Source organism: Mastigoproctus giganteus, chromosome 1 (assembly GCF_048544385.1).
Source record: "Mastigoproctus giganteus isolate SK-2022 chromosome 1, ASM4854438v1, whole genome shotgun sequence".
Lineage (NCBI taxonomy): Eukaryota > Metazoa > Arthropoda > Arachnida > Uropygi > Thelyphonidae > Mastigoproctus > Mastigoproctus giganteus.
The window spans coordinates 62,193,109-62,207,893 of record NC_143575.1 but is presented as its reverse complement, the minus strand read 5'-3'; the positions used below and the strand labels follow the sequence as shown (position 1 = coordinate 62,207,893).

Sequence of the window (14,785 nt, the reverse complement as noted above, 5' to 3'; positions counted from 1 at the left end):
AGAAAGGAATCTTGACATTCATTTCAAGAACCTCACTGCTCTGGGAGTGAAGTCATGTGATGCACGAAAGCAAGTGTATGAGATTATGCAGCATCAGCCACAAGCCATTTATTTATTTTACAGTCACTCTGTGACTGTAAAATAAATAAATAAATCTGCAGCCATTATCAATACACTGCCGGATGGTGGCCAACAAGTTATGTTGAGGAAATGGACCATAATCTACCACGCTAGTCCAGTGCGGGTTGACAGATCGACCGTATTTAGCAGTCAGGGTTTGAACTCCAGTCTACTTTTAGAGCATGCTGTACAGTACATCCACTCCTGACGATAGGATGCTGAAATAGACACTTACCGCCCTCTATTGGATAAAAGTGAACTCTCGCTCACAGTCCAGTAACATGCTATCTGCGCTTTTGCTTGTTTTTTTTCCTGAAAGATGTGTTTGTGCAATGTAGTTGTGCCAAAAAATTGGTGCTTTGAAGGGATTTGTATGGTAATGACTTTTTGAAATTCTTAATGGGTAATATATTATTTGAAGTGACCGTTACCTAATTTAATCTGGACATTAAAGAAATGGATCATATTTACTCAGTTCAAAGGAGATCAGTACCACTCTCATCCCTGAATGCCGAATGGTGAGTGCAAAATTATAGCAATAAACAGTTATAGTTTTGTAGTTCATTAGGATAGAGATTAACCAGCAGAACACCTGGAATAACTGAATATTCCAGTTAATGTGGAATTTCCAATTTTTAGTGTCTGTTCTTTCTGTGGATTTTTTATGTTTACAGGCTAAAACTCAGATATTTTAGTACTGTATATGTAATTTTAGTATATATAAGATGACAGATAGTTGCCTAACAGCATTTTGTAATGGAGGTACGACAAATATTGTTGAATAATTACCTCTTCTGAACAATAAGGTATCTATGGTTCTGAAGACAACTTTTTTTTTTTAGGTGGTGGTGGAGAGTTTTATCGTTATAAGTGAAATACAAATTCCAAGTACTGTATATACTAAACGAAATATCAGTGCAGAAGAAAGCTCTTAACTCAAGTAAAATGCCAAAAACTCATCGTCACTACTGTCACACTGGTCATGATGATCTGGTTTGAATTTTAATTTTCTTCAAAGAGTGCGCTACCTTCATTGTTACTAATGTCATTGCAGAAGCTCTTAACTGAAGTAAAACGCCAAAAACTCATCACTACTGTCACACTGGTCATGATGATCTGGTTTGAATTTTAATTTTCTTCAAAGAGTGCATTATCGTCATTATTACTAATGTCATTGCTGATTTTGCATTTCGTCAAAGACATTGTAGCTTGTTTTGTTGACTCGCATATTTTCATCCATTTGTAGATCTGAAATCCATTTAGTTCGCTCATCATGCACGAATGCTTGAAGTTAAGGTGTCCAATAGCTGCATTTGGCTGAAGTCCAGCAGAATCATTTAGCTTCATGTTTAATTCAACAAACTACCTTTCTGTTGTCTCTTATGTGTGATCTGGACTGGTCACACATAAGAGAGTTGCACTCATTATATCTTTTGAACATAAGATGTGAGGAAATTTTTGGAAAAATTGTTCCATGTCAGTGGCATAAGAATGTTTTTAGTTGCCCAGCAGTAAAAGAAATGACAGAATAACATCTAATGTTATGTCAGTAGCAACAATATCTAATATCTGGTGAGGTCAGCAGATGCTGACCAGACCCTTCAAGACTAGGAGTTGTAATAGTAGTGGCAAATGATGCAAGAAACCAAGCTTATATAATATCAGCCAAAAAAAAAAAAAAATAATAAGCCACTCACACACTTCTCTCATCTTTGCCCTCCAAGAATTTGTCTAATTCTTCCTTGAATTTATTCAAACCATCCACTTCCACAACAACAGATGGAAGCCTATTCTGCCATTCATCCACTCAGTGGTTGAACATTAAAATAGGAACACAACATTCAAGACAAACTTCTGCACATTATGCTGCAACCAATCCTCCTCAACTTAAATTTATGCCCCTTTGAGTGGTTTCAGCAAGAGGAAGAATGCCATTCACACTCAGCTTACTCAAATCCATTCAAGGCCTTAAACACCTCAAAATCAGATCACCCTGCAGGTGCCTAGTCTCCAGATGCTGCAGTTTGCAGAACTGAAATCTTTCGAGGTAAGAGCATCCTTTCCTTCCCTTCACCAATCTGGTTGCCCTTCTCTGCACTTGTTCCAGCAGATTTACATCTTTTCTAAAGTGAGGCATCTAGATGTATACAGTGCTCATAATGTGGCGTAACCATGGCATTATACAAAGGGATAATACATATTAAATCTGGTCAGTAGTTGTAACTTAAAACATTTGTTACTTATAATGCAATATTTTAAAATAAAGTTGCAATTTGGATATTATGATATTGTATTTTTTTCTAGAATGGGGAAATATGGTGGCAGAAAACGCTGCATTAATTATATTTTTAGTTGTGTTAATCTTGAAAATTTTCCATGCAGAGTGATAAGCACAGGCAAGTATTTTCTTAAAAGTACATCAGTTTGCAATAAGAAACCATTTTACTTTGTCCTAACATAAACTATAGACTAGGTATTCAATAAGTAACATTGGTTTTGGTTTTAGTTTGCCAGCTGGGTACTGTAGTAGTCACTGGTCAGTAGCATGACATTACATTGTTATGATATAAGGTAAATTAAAAGGCAGAGATAATGAACATGACTTAAGATGTATGTGCATGAAATATATATATGTATTTTTTTTTCTGGTTGGAGTGTTATTTTTGATTAAAAATATGATTTTATATTAAAATTTAGTAAAATATGATTTTAGAAAATTGGATAATTATTTCAATTAACTGGTTATTGCTCAGGAACATGCATGTACTATAAAGCTTCCCATCCCTATCCTATGTATTAAACAGTAGCTTCAGCTATTCTTAGTCAAGAATTAATTACATCAATTAGTGGCACACTGAGAAATTTTTCGCCGACCGGGCTAGCCAAGTGGGTAAAGTACCAAAGGCCCGGCAACCCAAAGGTTGCGGGTTCGATTCCCGCCTCGGGCTTGAATCAAAGTACTGCAAAAACCTTGGGAGGTGCAATATGGCCACAGAAGCCGATGCGCCAACAACTACCAAATCAAAAAAAAGAAATTTTGCCTAGTGGGCTCTGATTCCCTTTCCTTGGGAGCAATTATGCATCATTGCTACATAACTATATGATTTGGAAAGCTTGTAAAATTGCAAATAAATGGTTTTAAATTAAATTTTAAAGAAACATAAACCTTAAGTCACAAATTAAAAAAAAAAACTTAAGCTTAAATTTTTAAGAAACACTTATAACACTTTAAAATTTAATTTAAAACTATAACCACACCTTCATTACCAATAATGAATTATTACCAATAAATGATTTTTCCATGCAGAATAGTAATACCACTATATCACACGTTGGCTTCCTTGCAGACATTAGTACATTGAGTTAAAAAATGGTTTAAAGATGATACAAAATTTATTTATCTTTAACCCCCCTCTTTTTTAATTAATTTATTTATTTTTTATAAGTTTCTACACTTCTTTCAGCTCATGACTTTCTAGAAACATGAGATACTGTGCTGTGGATATAAAGTAATAATGCCCCTATGACTATGGCAGTATTTTGTTAGCATAAATGCTTAAAAACAACTCTGCTGTACTAATAACAGTTTCAAGGCAGTAAATAGGTCAAAAGTGTGGAAAATACATGCCAGATTTTTTACGCAAGAATTTATCTTTAATAGAGATATAGTGTATTAGCCTACTTTTTAAAATTTCAGTTTTCCATTATTATATTTAAGGAGTCATGCCATATTGCAAGTATTTTGTTTAACCCAACTTTTTCATGATGCCTTTATGTATTTGGGGGGTAAAGGAGGTTATTTTATTTATATAAATTTTTTTGTGCTGTAGAAAAATGATATCAAAGCCTAGATTTAAGCGTAGTCACATTACAAGCTGTATATTGAATCATATTATTATTATAATTTTGTCTAAATTCAAGGAATGTGATTAGTTGCCTATTATCTGCCCTTTACTGCCAATTAAATATCTTAGCTAACATATCTAGTGCACTACTAAATATAATAAAGTATAATTAATTATTTTGAAAATTTCTTATTATTGTTCAAAATTTTCTTCCTTCCATTCATTCTTTTCTGCTTTCCCTGGGATTCTTTCAACAAATCTGTTTTGAAAATCATCAGTGTATTTACTTCATTTCAGGTGGTAGATGACTTTCATCAACCGGTGAAATACCACCACTTTGCTTATTGGAGGCTTGAAGTGGTGAAACCCATGTTTAGTCTCTAGAGCAAAGTTTCTGGCATCCCCCCCCCCATACTTCTCCTCAACCCATGCATGGTACTAAGTGCTGTGGATGTAAAGTAATAATGCCCCTATGACTATGGCAGTATTTTGTTAGCATAAATGCTTAAAAACAACTCTGCTGTACTAATAACAGTTTCAAGGCTTTGATACCTTTCGTGTTTGGGGTTTTCATAAAAAAAAAAAAAAATACTTCTAAAGCATCTTTATCTTCTTTTTTTAATTTGGCACATCATTTTTGGTTACTTTGTATGGTTTTTTTTCCTCCAAGTTCTAATATTTTTAACTAAACACTAAAACATTTTCTCACAGTCTTGATACTTGTTTGTTATATCTTTTGGAAAATCTTTCCATGATTCCACTTCAGTTTCTTTCACATATCTTGTTCCTCTTGCACTTTTATTGATAATTCAGTAAGGCTTTATTAGTTTTATTTGCCAAAAATTTCTTATAATATTTTTTGCTTTCTCCAACTCTTGCTTCTTTAACACACGAGGGGACATAAATTCAAATTAGGAAAGGATGGTTGCAGGATAGATGTATGAAAATTTGCTTTCAACCAGAGTGTAATTGATTGTTGGAATTGAATTTTGACCTGGTGCTATGGAAATGGTAGTTGAGCAAGTTATTTGAAGAGATAGGCAAACAAAGTGGCCTTTTTTATTATTTTTTTGGCTGATGCTATGTAAACTTACTTCCTTGCATTGTTTTGCCAGTAGTAATAATATAACTTCTTGGGGGGTCGACCATTGTATTCTAAATTTATTCTTTACAGATCTTTTTCACACATGCCTGTTTTGCATCCTCCACCAAAGTTCTATTAAATTTTGTCATTCATTATGTATCGAAAGTTTACTGTATTTTGATATGTATTAAGAAATAGCCAAGATTTAGAACTGTTCAGAGCAGTTGTTTTCAAAGTGTTTTCCATGGAACTCCAGGGTTCTGCAGAAGGATTCCAGAGGTTCTGCAAATGTTCCATTACTTTTTATCATTAATCTTAAGTTTAATTTGTACTCGTATTAACTGTTTTTAAAGATATTAGAGTTCCACAGGAGATTTATATCTGCAAAAAGTTCCATGGCCAAGGCTGAATTTACTGTAGTCAGTTGCTCCAGGGCCTCCACTACCAGCAGTGTTGATACAGGTACCTCCCACAACTTTATTTAGGGCCTCTAAAAATATATGCACTAGTGACCCAGGCTACCTAAATCCAGCATTGTACATGGTGGAAAAAAAGTTTGAAAAGCCCTGCCAAATACACTTTGTCCTCAACTAGTTCAAGATCCTTTCTTGTAAAGATATAGCCAATTATGCTATTCATCTTTCTGTTATTATTTCAACATGAATTTGCTGTGTCTTTATAGTGAAAGTTGCACCCGATCCAATAGATCCATGTTCTTCCTAAAACAAGGCTTCCAGACCTCTATGCAGTACTCAGTGTGGCCTAACCATTGCCTTATACAATGGAATAATCACCTCCTTATTTATCCCTGCTGGCAAAATTTCTGTATATCATTTAAAAAACCCCATGAGATGTTCTGGCTGCCTGTGTATTGTACCACACAGCTGGTACTTTAATCTGGTTGCTGCTACCCATACAACGTAACTTGCATTTGTCAATATTAAACTTTTCTCAGCCCATCTGCCTAATTTTTCTAGATGTTGTTCCAGTATACTCTGATTATTGTGATTAACTACCCCTGCCAACCTTTGTATTATCTGAAAATTTACACATTAAGCCTGGTGTTTCTTCATCAATATCATTAATTAATACACCCAGATGGCACTGTTTCAAAGCTTGTTGGCTTCTCCTCGGCAGGTACTGAGGAGAAGCCAACAAACTTTGAAACGGTGCCGTCTGGGTGGTGGTATCTGCTGAGAATAAGTAACAGTAGTCTTCTCCATTGGTGAAGTGTTACTTATTTGAGGTAGTACAATACCATGGCAACTCGTTGTGAAAGCATTCACAATATGAGATATAACCAAAATGATGCCAATTTAATTAATTAATTTCACTACTTTGGTAGATGGCTGCGTTAAAACGATGCTTTTGCACTAATGTTAATCATTCTACCTCGTAACATGAGGCCTTTGCCCTAAAATATTTTATAATAAATAGCTTTATTCAAACGAGAAGACAGGAACATGAAACCTAATCCAGGAGATGTGCCCTAGTTAAATGGGGGTGCCTTAAACTCTTTAGTCTTAATCCATCATAATATCTTTTGATAAACTGTTATTGTACACCTGGCATATAATTTCAATTCATTGAATTGAATATGAATTTGTAAGGCTTTGAAACAAATTTGTTTTATATCAACTTTTCAGGATGACAGAAGGCAATACGGTATTATCAGTGTCTAGCCGTAATACAGTTGCATTTACTTCAACTACTGATCTGCAAGATGCTAGTACCAAATTATCCAAGAATCATGTTTATGTTGCTGATCTGAATATGCCATGGGATATATATAAGTATGTATTTTTATTTTTTGTCCAGTGACTAAAAAAAAAACATTTTAAAAAGTTTTGTTGTAAGCTTTAAATAACATTTGTTAATCTGTTGTACATAAAAATAAAATGGCTGTATCTCTGATCTTTATTCAGCATAATAAGCAGATGCTGCAGTTCACAATATATATGCAAGAATTCTGCAGGCATGTAAAGTTATCTGTTACAGCCACCTCCCATTTTCTAGGTGTTTGATGACTTATAAGAAAGAAATCACTCAATTTTTACGTGTGAAGGCAACCAAAAATTGCATGGCACATTTGATTTTTGGTTGTTTTGGATGTCTTGTTGTTTTTATTAGTTGTTTAGTTTATAACAGAATTCTGTCCTGCCTCTTGTATAGCACATCTTGTGCTATACAAGGAGCAGGACAGAATGCTGTTATAAAAATGCACTGGCATTTTGTGACTCTGTCATTGTTCTGCCACAAAATCTGCATTTTAAACTGTAGGGCACTCCATTTGAATATGTTTCCAAAGTTTTTCCAGAACTTCATATAGTAGGTACCAAACTTGGCAGCAATTCAGATGATGTGCATGTAAGAAACAATTCCTTTTTGTATCAGAAAAAAATTATTACTGTGATATTACCAGCAGCTTGATATCTTTGACTTTTTATGGACAGAGGATAATATGCACTGTGCGCTTATGACCAGAACTTTCTTACTTTGTTTTAGATCATATTGGAAAATATGATCAAATTTCCTTTTCAGTAACAAGCTGGTAGTACTGACATTAATTTAATATTAAATTTAATAAAATTTAATACTATATTTAATGTAATTAGGCAATATTTGCAATTAGGCAATGAAAAGAGGAAGGAACAGGCAGACAGACAAGCCTGATGTAGCTGAGTGGTCACTGCAGGAGTACATAGTACACGCATTTCAATTGATAATGGTTTGAGCCCATGTGATAGCTAGATATAGTTAATGATAATATTTTTGTCAAAATTGTTACAGTAAACCCTTGTTAATCTAGATTAATTGGGGGGAGAGGTCATCCGGATTAGTGAAGCAAAAAATAGCCCTAAAAGACAAAAAAACTTAGAACACAATTAAATGGAAAATTTAATAATATAGGTAGTGCTGATGAAAATAAATAAAAAAATATCACTGGAGAGTCTTTATTTAAAAACTATAAAAAAACAATACATTTATCCATCGATATAAACCTCAGAAGCTGTACTTGTTTTTGAACATAATAATGCAGATTTGAAGAAACTGTCAAGTTTTGTCCGAACAGACCTCTGCTGCTGTTCCTTAATTAGGATCTCCCTCACAGTTCTTAGGTGTTCATAATACCTCTGCAATTTTTGATTTGCTGGAGTCAGCATAATTGGTTACTGTATTAATGCCATCTCTTGTGGAGTTATGAAACTTCTTCTTAATTGTAGATTCTTGTAGTTCATCTAGTTCATTATCTGATTCTTCTTCTCTAGCAGAATCCTTAATAACATCTGCAGCAGTTTCTTCAGAAGCTGAAATCCAGGATCTCCTTCCAGTTCAAGCCAATCTTGGATATTTTCTTGCGTTATTTCAGTTTTGTGATACTGTGCCTTTGTCTAAATCGTCATAGCCATCCTAAACTGCAAGCAAAATTGTGTAACTTCAAATGCTTTTCAAACTTTTCTGCTGCTGCCTCAACACCACATATGGCAATGCCACTTGATTGTTATTGTGAATACCACTTAAATACAGCTTCTTCTGGCAACACTTCTTTTGACTTTTTTAATATCTGTCTATTTGATACACTTCTTTTATCAGTCCCCACAACAAATTTTAAAGCAAATGCCTTTATAGATTCGTTTTGTTTTTTAATATCTGACACAGTCTGTTGGCTAATACCAAATTCATGAGCAATTTTTTTTTTTCCGGGAACACCATTTTCAGTTCTATCACTTAGAGCTTGTTAATGATAGTTAAAGTAATGCAATTTCTTTTTATTCCACTTTTCAATTCTAAAGAATTGAAAAGTGGAATAAAATATGTTAACTTATGTACATATATACTACATATAAAGAAATATGCGAATGAAGCAATATAAGCAATAATATCTGTCAGACTCAGAGTCAACAACGATACTGAACAACACACAAGACAATGTAATTTATGTTCCATCTCTCTCTCTCTCTGCACAGTCAATCAGCACTGCAGTCGGAGTGACTCATCTGCCTTCCTAAATTCCACGTGTCTTTCAAAGTACTCAACTGTGAACAGAATTTTTCATATTTCAATCCGGATTAGCAAAGTTTACTGTACAGGTAGTTCTCGACTTTACGAGTTAATTCGTTCCTAGCATGTGCTCGTAAAGCGAAAACGTATAAAGTGGGAATTAAGTCCCATAGACATGAGTTTAAAAATAGGGGTTACTTTCTGAACAATGAATTAGTTAGCTAATTAGTTTATGTTTAAACAATGATTGATTTATCCAAAGAAATGAAAACGTAGCCTGTAAAATCAAGCAAATTATAATAATAAAGAAATTATTTATGACTTACAAATTTTGAAGAATGTTTATTCTTCATCATTGACTAAATGCACACTCATTGATCACTTATTCGCTCGGCACTCATTGGTTTGTTGCACAAGGAGTTGTTTTCTTCAGAAAAGTTTCAAGAGGCGTTTGTTTCCAAGATAATCTTCTTTTTTAATTATAAATTTCACGATTGCATGCATAAGCATTTTTTAACGGGGCACACAAATTGCAACTAACACAATTCGCTTGGAGTAACAAGTTTATAAAGCTTAAAAAAAAAAGAATGAAGAGAAGATTCTGAAAATTTATTCATGTTTTTAATACGATTGAAGATTTCAGTAAAGGGCAAACACATTTCACCATAATAACGTAAAAGCCCACACGATTCCAGCTATCGATATTTTCACAAATGCAATAACATCGAGTTTACTACCCATTTATAAGTGCTTGCAGTAACAGAAAACCCCAATAAACCGGAAAGTGCAGATTGTTTTCTGGTCGTGACCTCCAGAAATGTGCTTCAGAAAAATATCACAAAGCCATTCAAAATTGGTTCTTATAACAGAACATATGATAACAGTGAAAGTGTAGTGCATTTTAGTGATTTGAATTGGTAACTAATCCAATTTGCACTATAAAAACGACCTTTTAGCGAGTTATATAGCGAAAATTAATTTCCGAGGTCGTGGAACAAATTACCAAAAAACAATGTGTTATTGGGTTCACATTACGATATTTTCATGATACGATGGTGTCTGTGGAATGGATTAATATTGTAAAGCTAGGTACACTGTATTGTATAGCTACGCGCATGGTTGAAATGCGGTATTTATGAATGTTTAACCTATATTTTGCAATTGATGTTCATATTTTCGATTTTGTTAATACTGGATACTTTGAAAAAAAAAAAAAAAAACTCGTAAAGCGAGAACTGCCTGTACTTTTAAACTCTGACTTATGTGGTCATGCCAGAGTATTTAAAAAATTTCAATACTTTATGATGGGTTGGGATTACATAAATATGTAATATGCATTTTCACGAAATAAATAATGAGTTTGAGTTATTACACAAATTCATTGTGTGTAATAAAGGGAAAGGTGATGTGTTCGTTATTATGAAGCATTTTGGAGAAGAGAAGTGCAAGAATTATATTACATAATTTGGTCCCTGAAGCATTTATTTACATTGCAAACAAGGGAAAATAATTCAACTTTTTTATGGTAGTGTTTAAAACCGCTATTACGTGATCAGGAAATATGGCCAAACATACAGGTAGTTCTCGACTTTATGAGTTAATTCGTTTCTAGCGCACTCTTAAAGCAAAAATTTGTAAAGCAGGAATTTATTTCCCATAGACATGTTAAAAATAGGGGTTACGTTATCAACAATGAAATTAGCTATATAATTAGTTTATGTTTAAACAATGATTGATTTATCCAAAGAAATGAAAACATAGCCTGTAAAATCAAGCAAATTATAATAATAGAGAAATTATTTATGACTTACAAATGTTAAAGAATGTTTATTCTTCATCATCATTGACTAAATGCACACTCATTGGTCACTCATTATTGGCTCGGCACTTGTTGGTTTGTTGCACAAGGAGGAGGAGTCTTCAGAAATGCTTCAAGGGGCATTTATTTCCAAGATAATCTTGTCTTTTCTTTATAAATTTCAATAGCATGCATAAGCATTTTTTAATGGAATGCACAAATTGCAACTAACACGATTTGCGCGGAGTAACAAGTTTACGAAGCTTAAAAAAAAAGAATGAAGAAAAGATTCTGAAAATTTATTTATGTTTTTTATAAGATTGAAGATTTCAGTAAAGGGCAAACACATTTCACCATAATAACGTAAAAGCTCACACAATTCCAGCTATTGATATTTTCACAAATGCAATAACATCGAGTTTACTACCCATTTATAAGTGCTTGCAGTAACAGAAAAGCCCAATAAACTAGAAAGTGCAAATTGTTTTTATTGTTTTATAGTCGTGACTTCCAGAAATATGCTTTAGAAAAATATCACCGTCATTCAAAATTGGTTCTTATAACATATGATAACAACGAAAGTGTAGTGCATTTAATGATTTGAATTGGTAACTAATACAATTTACACTATAAAAAAAGTGACCTTTTAGGGAGTTATATAGCAAAAATTTGAACTTCCGAGGTTGTGGAATGAATTGCCAAAAAACAATGTGTTATTGGGTTCACATTACGATATTTTCACGATACGACGGTAACAGATTAATATCATAAAGCTGGGTACACTGTATTGTTTAGCTATGTGCGTGGGTTGAAATGTGGTATTTATGAATGTTTAACATTAATTTTTTGCAATTAATGTTTATATTTTCAATTTTGTTGATACTTGGAAAAAAAAAACAAACTCTTAAACCCGGGAACTCGTAAAGCGAGAACTGTCTGTATTTTAAATTTTAGTTGTATGGTCATATGCTTCTAATGTTGGGGAAAATCATTCTCACCCTCCCCCAACATTAGAAAGAAAAAATAATCAGTATTAATTATTGGAGTTAATAGATGTCAGAGCTGCAATGGCTCAATATGTTCTACTTTATATAACAATTAGTTAAGAAAAGAGGAATTACCTCTATGATGTCCTGTAGAACACTTCTGTGCTGATACTCTTCAACAGCAGATATTTCATGATATCTGCTGTTGAATTAAATATGCAAATAATTTACATGACCTCACACTCATAGACAAAATCAGTGATCCAATGTACCGCGGAACAAAGATATCGCCGACCGGGCTAGCCAGGTGGGTAAAGTGCCTGCCTGGCAACCCAAAGGTCGCGGGTTCGATTCCCGCCTCGGGCTTGGATCAAAGTACTGCAAAAACCTTGGGAGGTGCACTATGGCCACAGAAGCTGATGCGCCAACAACTACCAAACCAAAAAAAAAAAAAAAAAAAAGATATCATGATACAAAAAGCAGATAAAGGTGGCACGGTTGTAGTTTTAGACAAGTAAGATTATATCAACAAATTAAATTCCATAGTATCAGATACTTTGACTTACCAAGAGGTCAATCCGGACTTATTTTGCAATTTAGTCAACCAATATAATAAGACACTAACAACATACCGGAAAAACAATTACATTACAATGGCCCAGTTAAAACAATTAAAAGCTAGGATATACAATATACCCACACTTTTTGGCCAGGTTAAACTACATAAGACTGGTTTCCCCATTCGTCCCATCGTTTCATGCAAGCATTCTGCATTCTCAGCGTTAGCTTCCCACCTATATTATATAGTCATAACTTGCAGGTAAACTATAAAGTTTGGCATAAAAAACAATGTTTCGTTATTTAATAACCTTAAAGATAAAGTACTTATTGATAATGGCAGTCTATTTTCACCCCTTTATACACTAATGTGAATGTCGAATTCACCTTGGACATTGTCTGGGACATGCTAAGCAATAACTTCTTACCTATTAATCATACAAAACTCCCAATTACAGCTATTTTCGATTTGATAAAACTTTTAATTGAAGCCAATTATATTACCTTCCAAGGAAAAGTTTTCAAACAGTTTTTCAGTCTATTCATGGGGTTAAATCTGAGTGGTTTATTAGCCGAAATATACTTTACCACTATTGAAATAATATATCTAACACCCTTTCTTCTGCGTGTCACGTACTACAGTAGATATCTTGATGATATACTTTGCATCAGAGATTCGGGGACCATACAGGATATTTTGCAGAACTTTAATAATATTCATGCAAGATTAAACTTTACACTAGAAACCGAAAATACTGAAACGAAATCATTACATTTTTTAAATTTCATCCTCACTTGGGTCATGAACAGAATTTAATTTAGTATATACAGAAAGTACACCAACAAAGGAATGTTTCTACATTACAACAGCTACCATCCCTTTACCTATAAAAGGTCCATTATCCTAAACCAATTTCTCAGTGCTTACAAATATTCAACATCCGAAGCAGCCCTAAACACAGAAATACAAATATTAAGAAACAGATTTCAAAATAGAGGTTACCCCCTGCCTGTTTTAAATGAAATAAGGTTACAAGCAAAAAATAGATTACATAATATCACACCAGTCATCAGTAATAATAACATAAAAAAATATTTTATTTCTTTACTGTATATTGAACGATGCTACAAATAACTAAATAGTATTTTCAAAGACACACAATTCAAAATCACAGCCAAACTCACAAAGAAACTACATGCAGCCCTTAATAATCACTCAGTCCAATCCTCTACTACTTTCTAAATAAATGATTTAGTCTATAATGTATCTTGCAGGATTGCAACTCTTCATACCAGGGATCAACTCATACACTTAATATGAAAATAAAGCAACATTCAACGTCTGTCCTTGTGTCCCCCTCCTCTGCTTCAGAACTTGCATTCCATGCGATCAATGAGGGCCACACCTTTCTATTTTTTTGGTGCCTCCGTAGCCAGATGGGAAGGAGCAGCAATGCGTAGCACATAGACCGGGGTTCGAGCCCGTCACCACCAAATACGAGGATGTGGAAAGGTCAAGGAATGACCACCGCATATCCCGGAGAAATATAGTTGCTAATGCTCCTAAAAAAACCAAATAACAATAAAATAACCTTTCTATTCAACGAAGTAGAAATACTTAGAATCCAACATGATTACACCAAATTATTAATTGTTGAGACACTTGAAATTAAATTACATCAAAATTCAATCAATGTACTTTGCCCCTACCCCATCTCAGATTCATGGTCCTTCATGCACATGCGCCAAGATAGCAACTAATCACTATGCTATAAATTCCATCACAAAACTCTCGGTTATACTTTCCTGTGATCATGACTCTAGTCGAAAAGCCCTGTCTGCTTCAGGGTAGTAACAAAATTCTTTTAATTTTAAATTTTTAATATTTGTTCTTTAAAGTACTTAAAGAATGGACTTATTGTTTAAATTGGTTTCAGAATATTTAAATTATTTTTAAAGTATGGACTTATTGTCTTCTCTCACTCAAGGATTGGGGTTGGTGATTCTATGTATTTTGGGGTCGAGTTTGGGGTCCACAGGCCTCTCATTCTGTAGTGCACTGGATCATTGGTTTTTTCTACAAGCGTGAGGAATTCATGAAAATTATTTGCATAGTTGATTCAACAACAGAGAGTATCAGCGCAGAAGTGCTGCTACAGGACATCATAGAGGTAATTCCTCCTTTTCTTAACTAATTATTGGAGTGTGGGCCTCACTGTTTAGAAGTCAAAATGAGTAATATCGGTTTTATAGTTAACTGAAAGCAGCAAAAATTGATCAAGTATGTTATTGTTAAATTTGTTAATTTTTTTTTTTCATTAAATGTTATTCTTAATCTTAAATTCTACAAAAGTTTTAAAAAAGTTAAAACAACTAGTAACTGCTAAAAGCA

At 33.7% G+C, this 14,785-nt stretch overlaps 1 protein-coding gene across 2 annotated transcripts in view; it reads left to right on the top strand.

Annotated features, from left to right (window-relative positions):
* Nucleotides 1-430: 430 nt before the first annotated feature.
* Nucleotides 431-14,785, top strand: part of MED16 (mediator complex subunit 16) — a 209,068-nt gene continuing 194,713 nt past the window's right edge. For both annotated transcript variants that reach the window (XM_090380328.1, XM_090380324.1), the window contains exons 1-2: nucleotides 431-638; nucleotides 6,696-6,842. In XM_090380328.1, coding sequence (XP_090236454.1) covers nucleotides 577-638; nucleotides 6,696-6,842 — 209 coding nt within the window. In that variant the 5' untranslated portion in view covers nucleotides 431-576. The remainder of the gene's footprint in view (nucleotides 639-6,695; nucleotides 6,843-14,785) is intronic.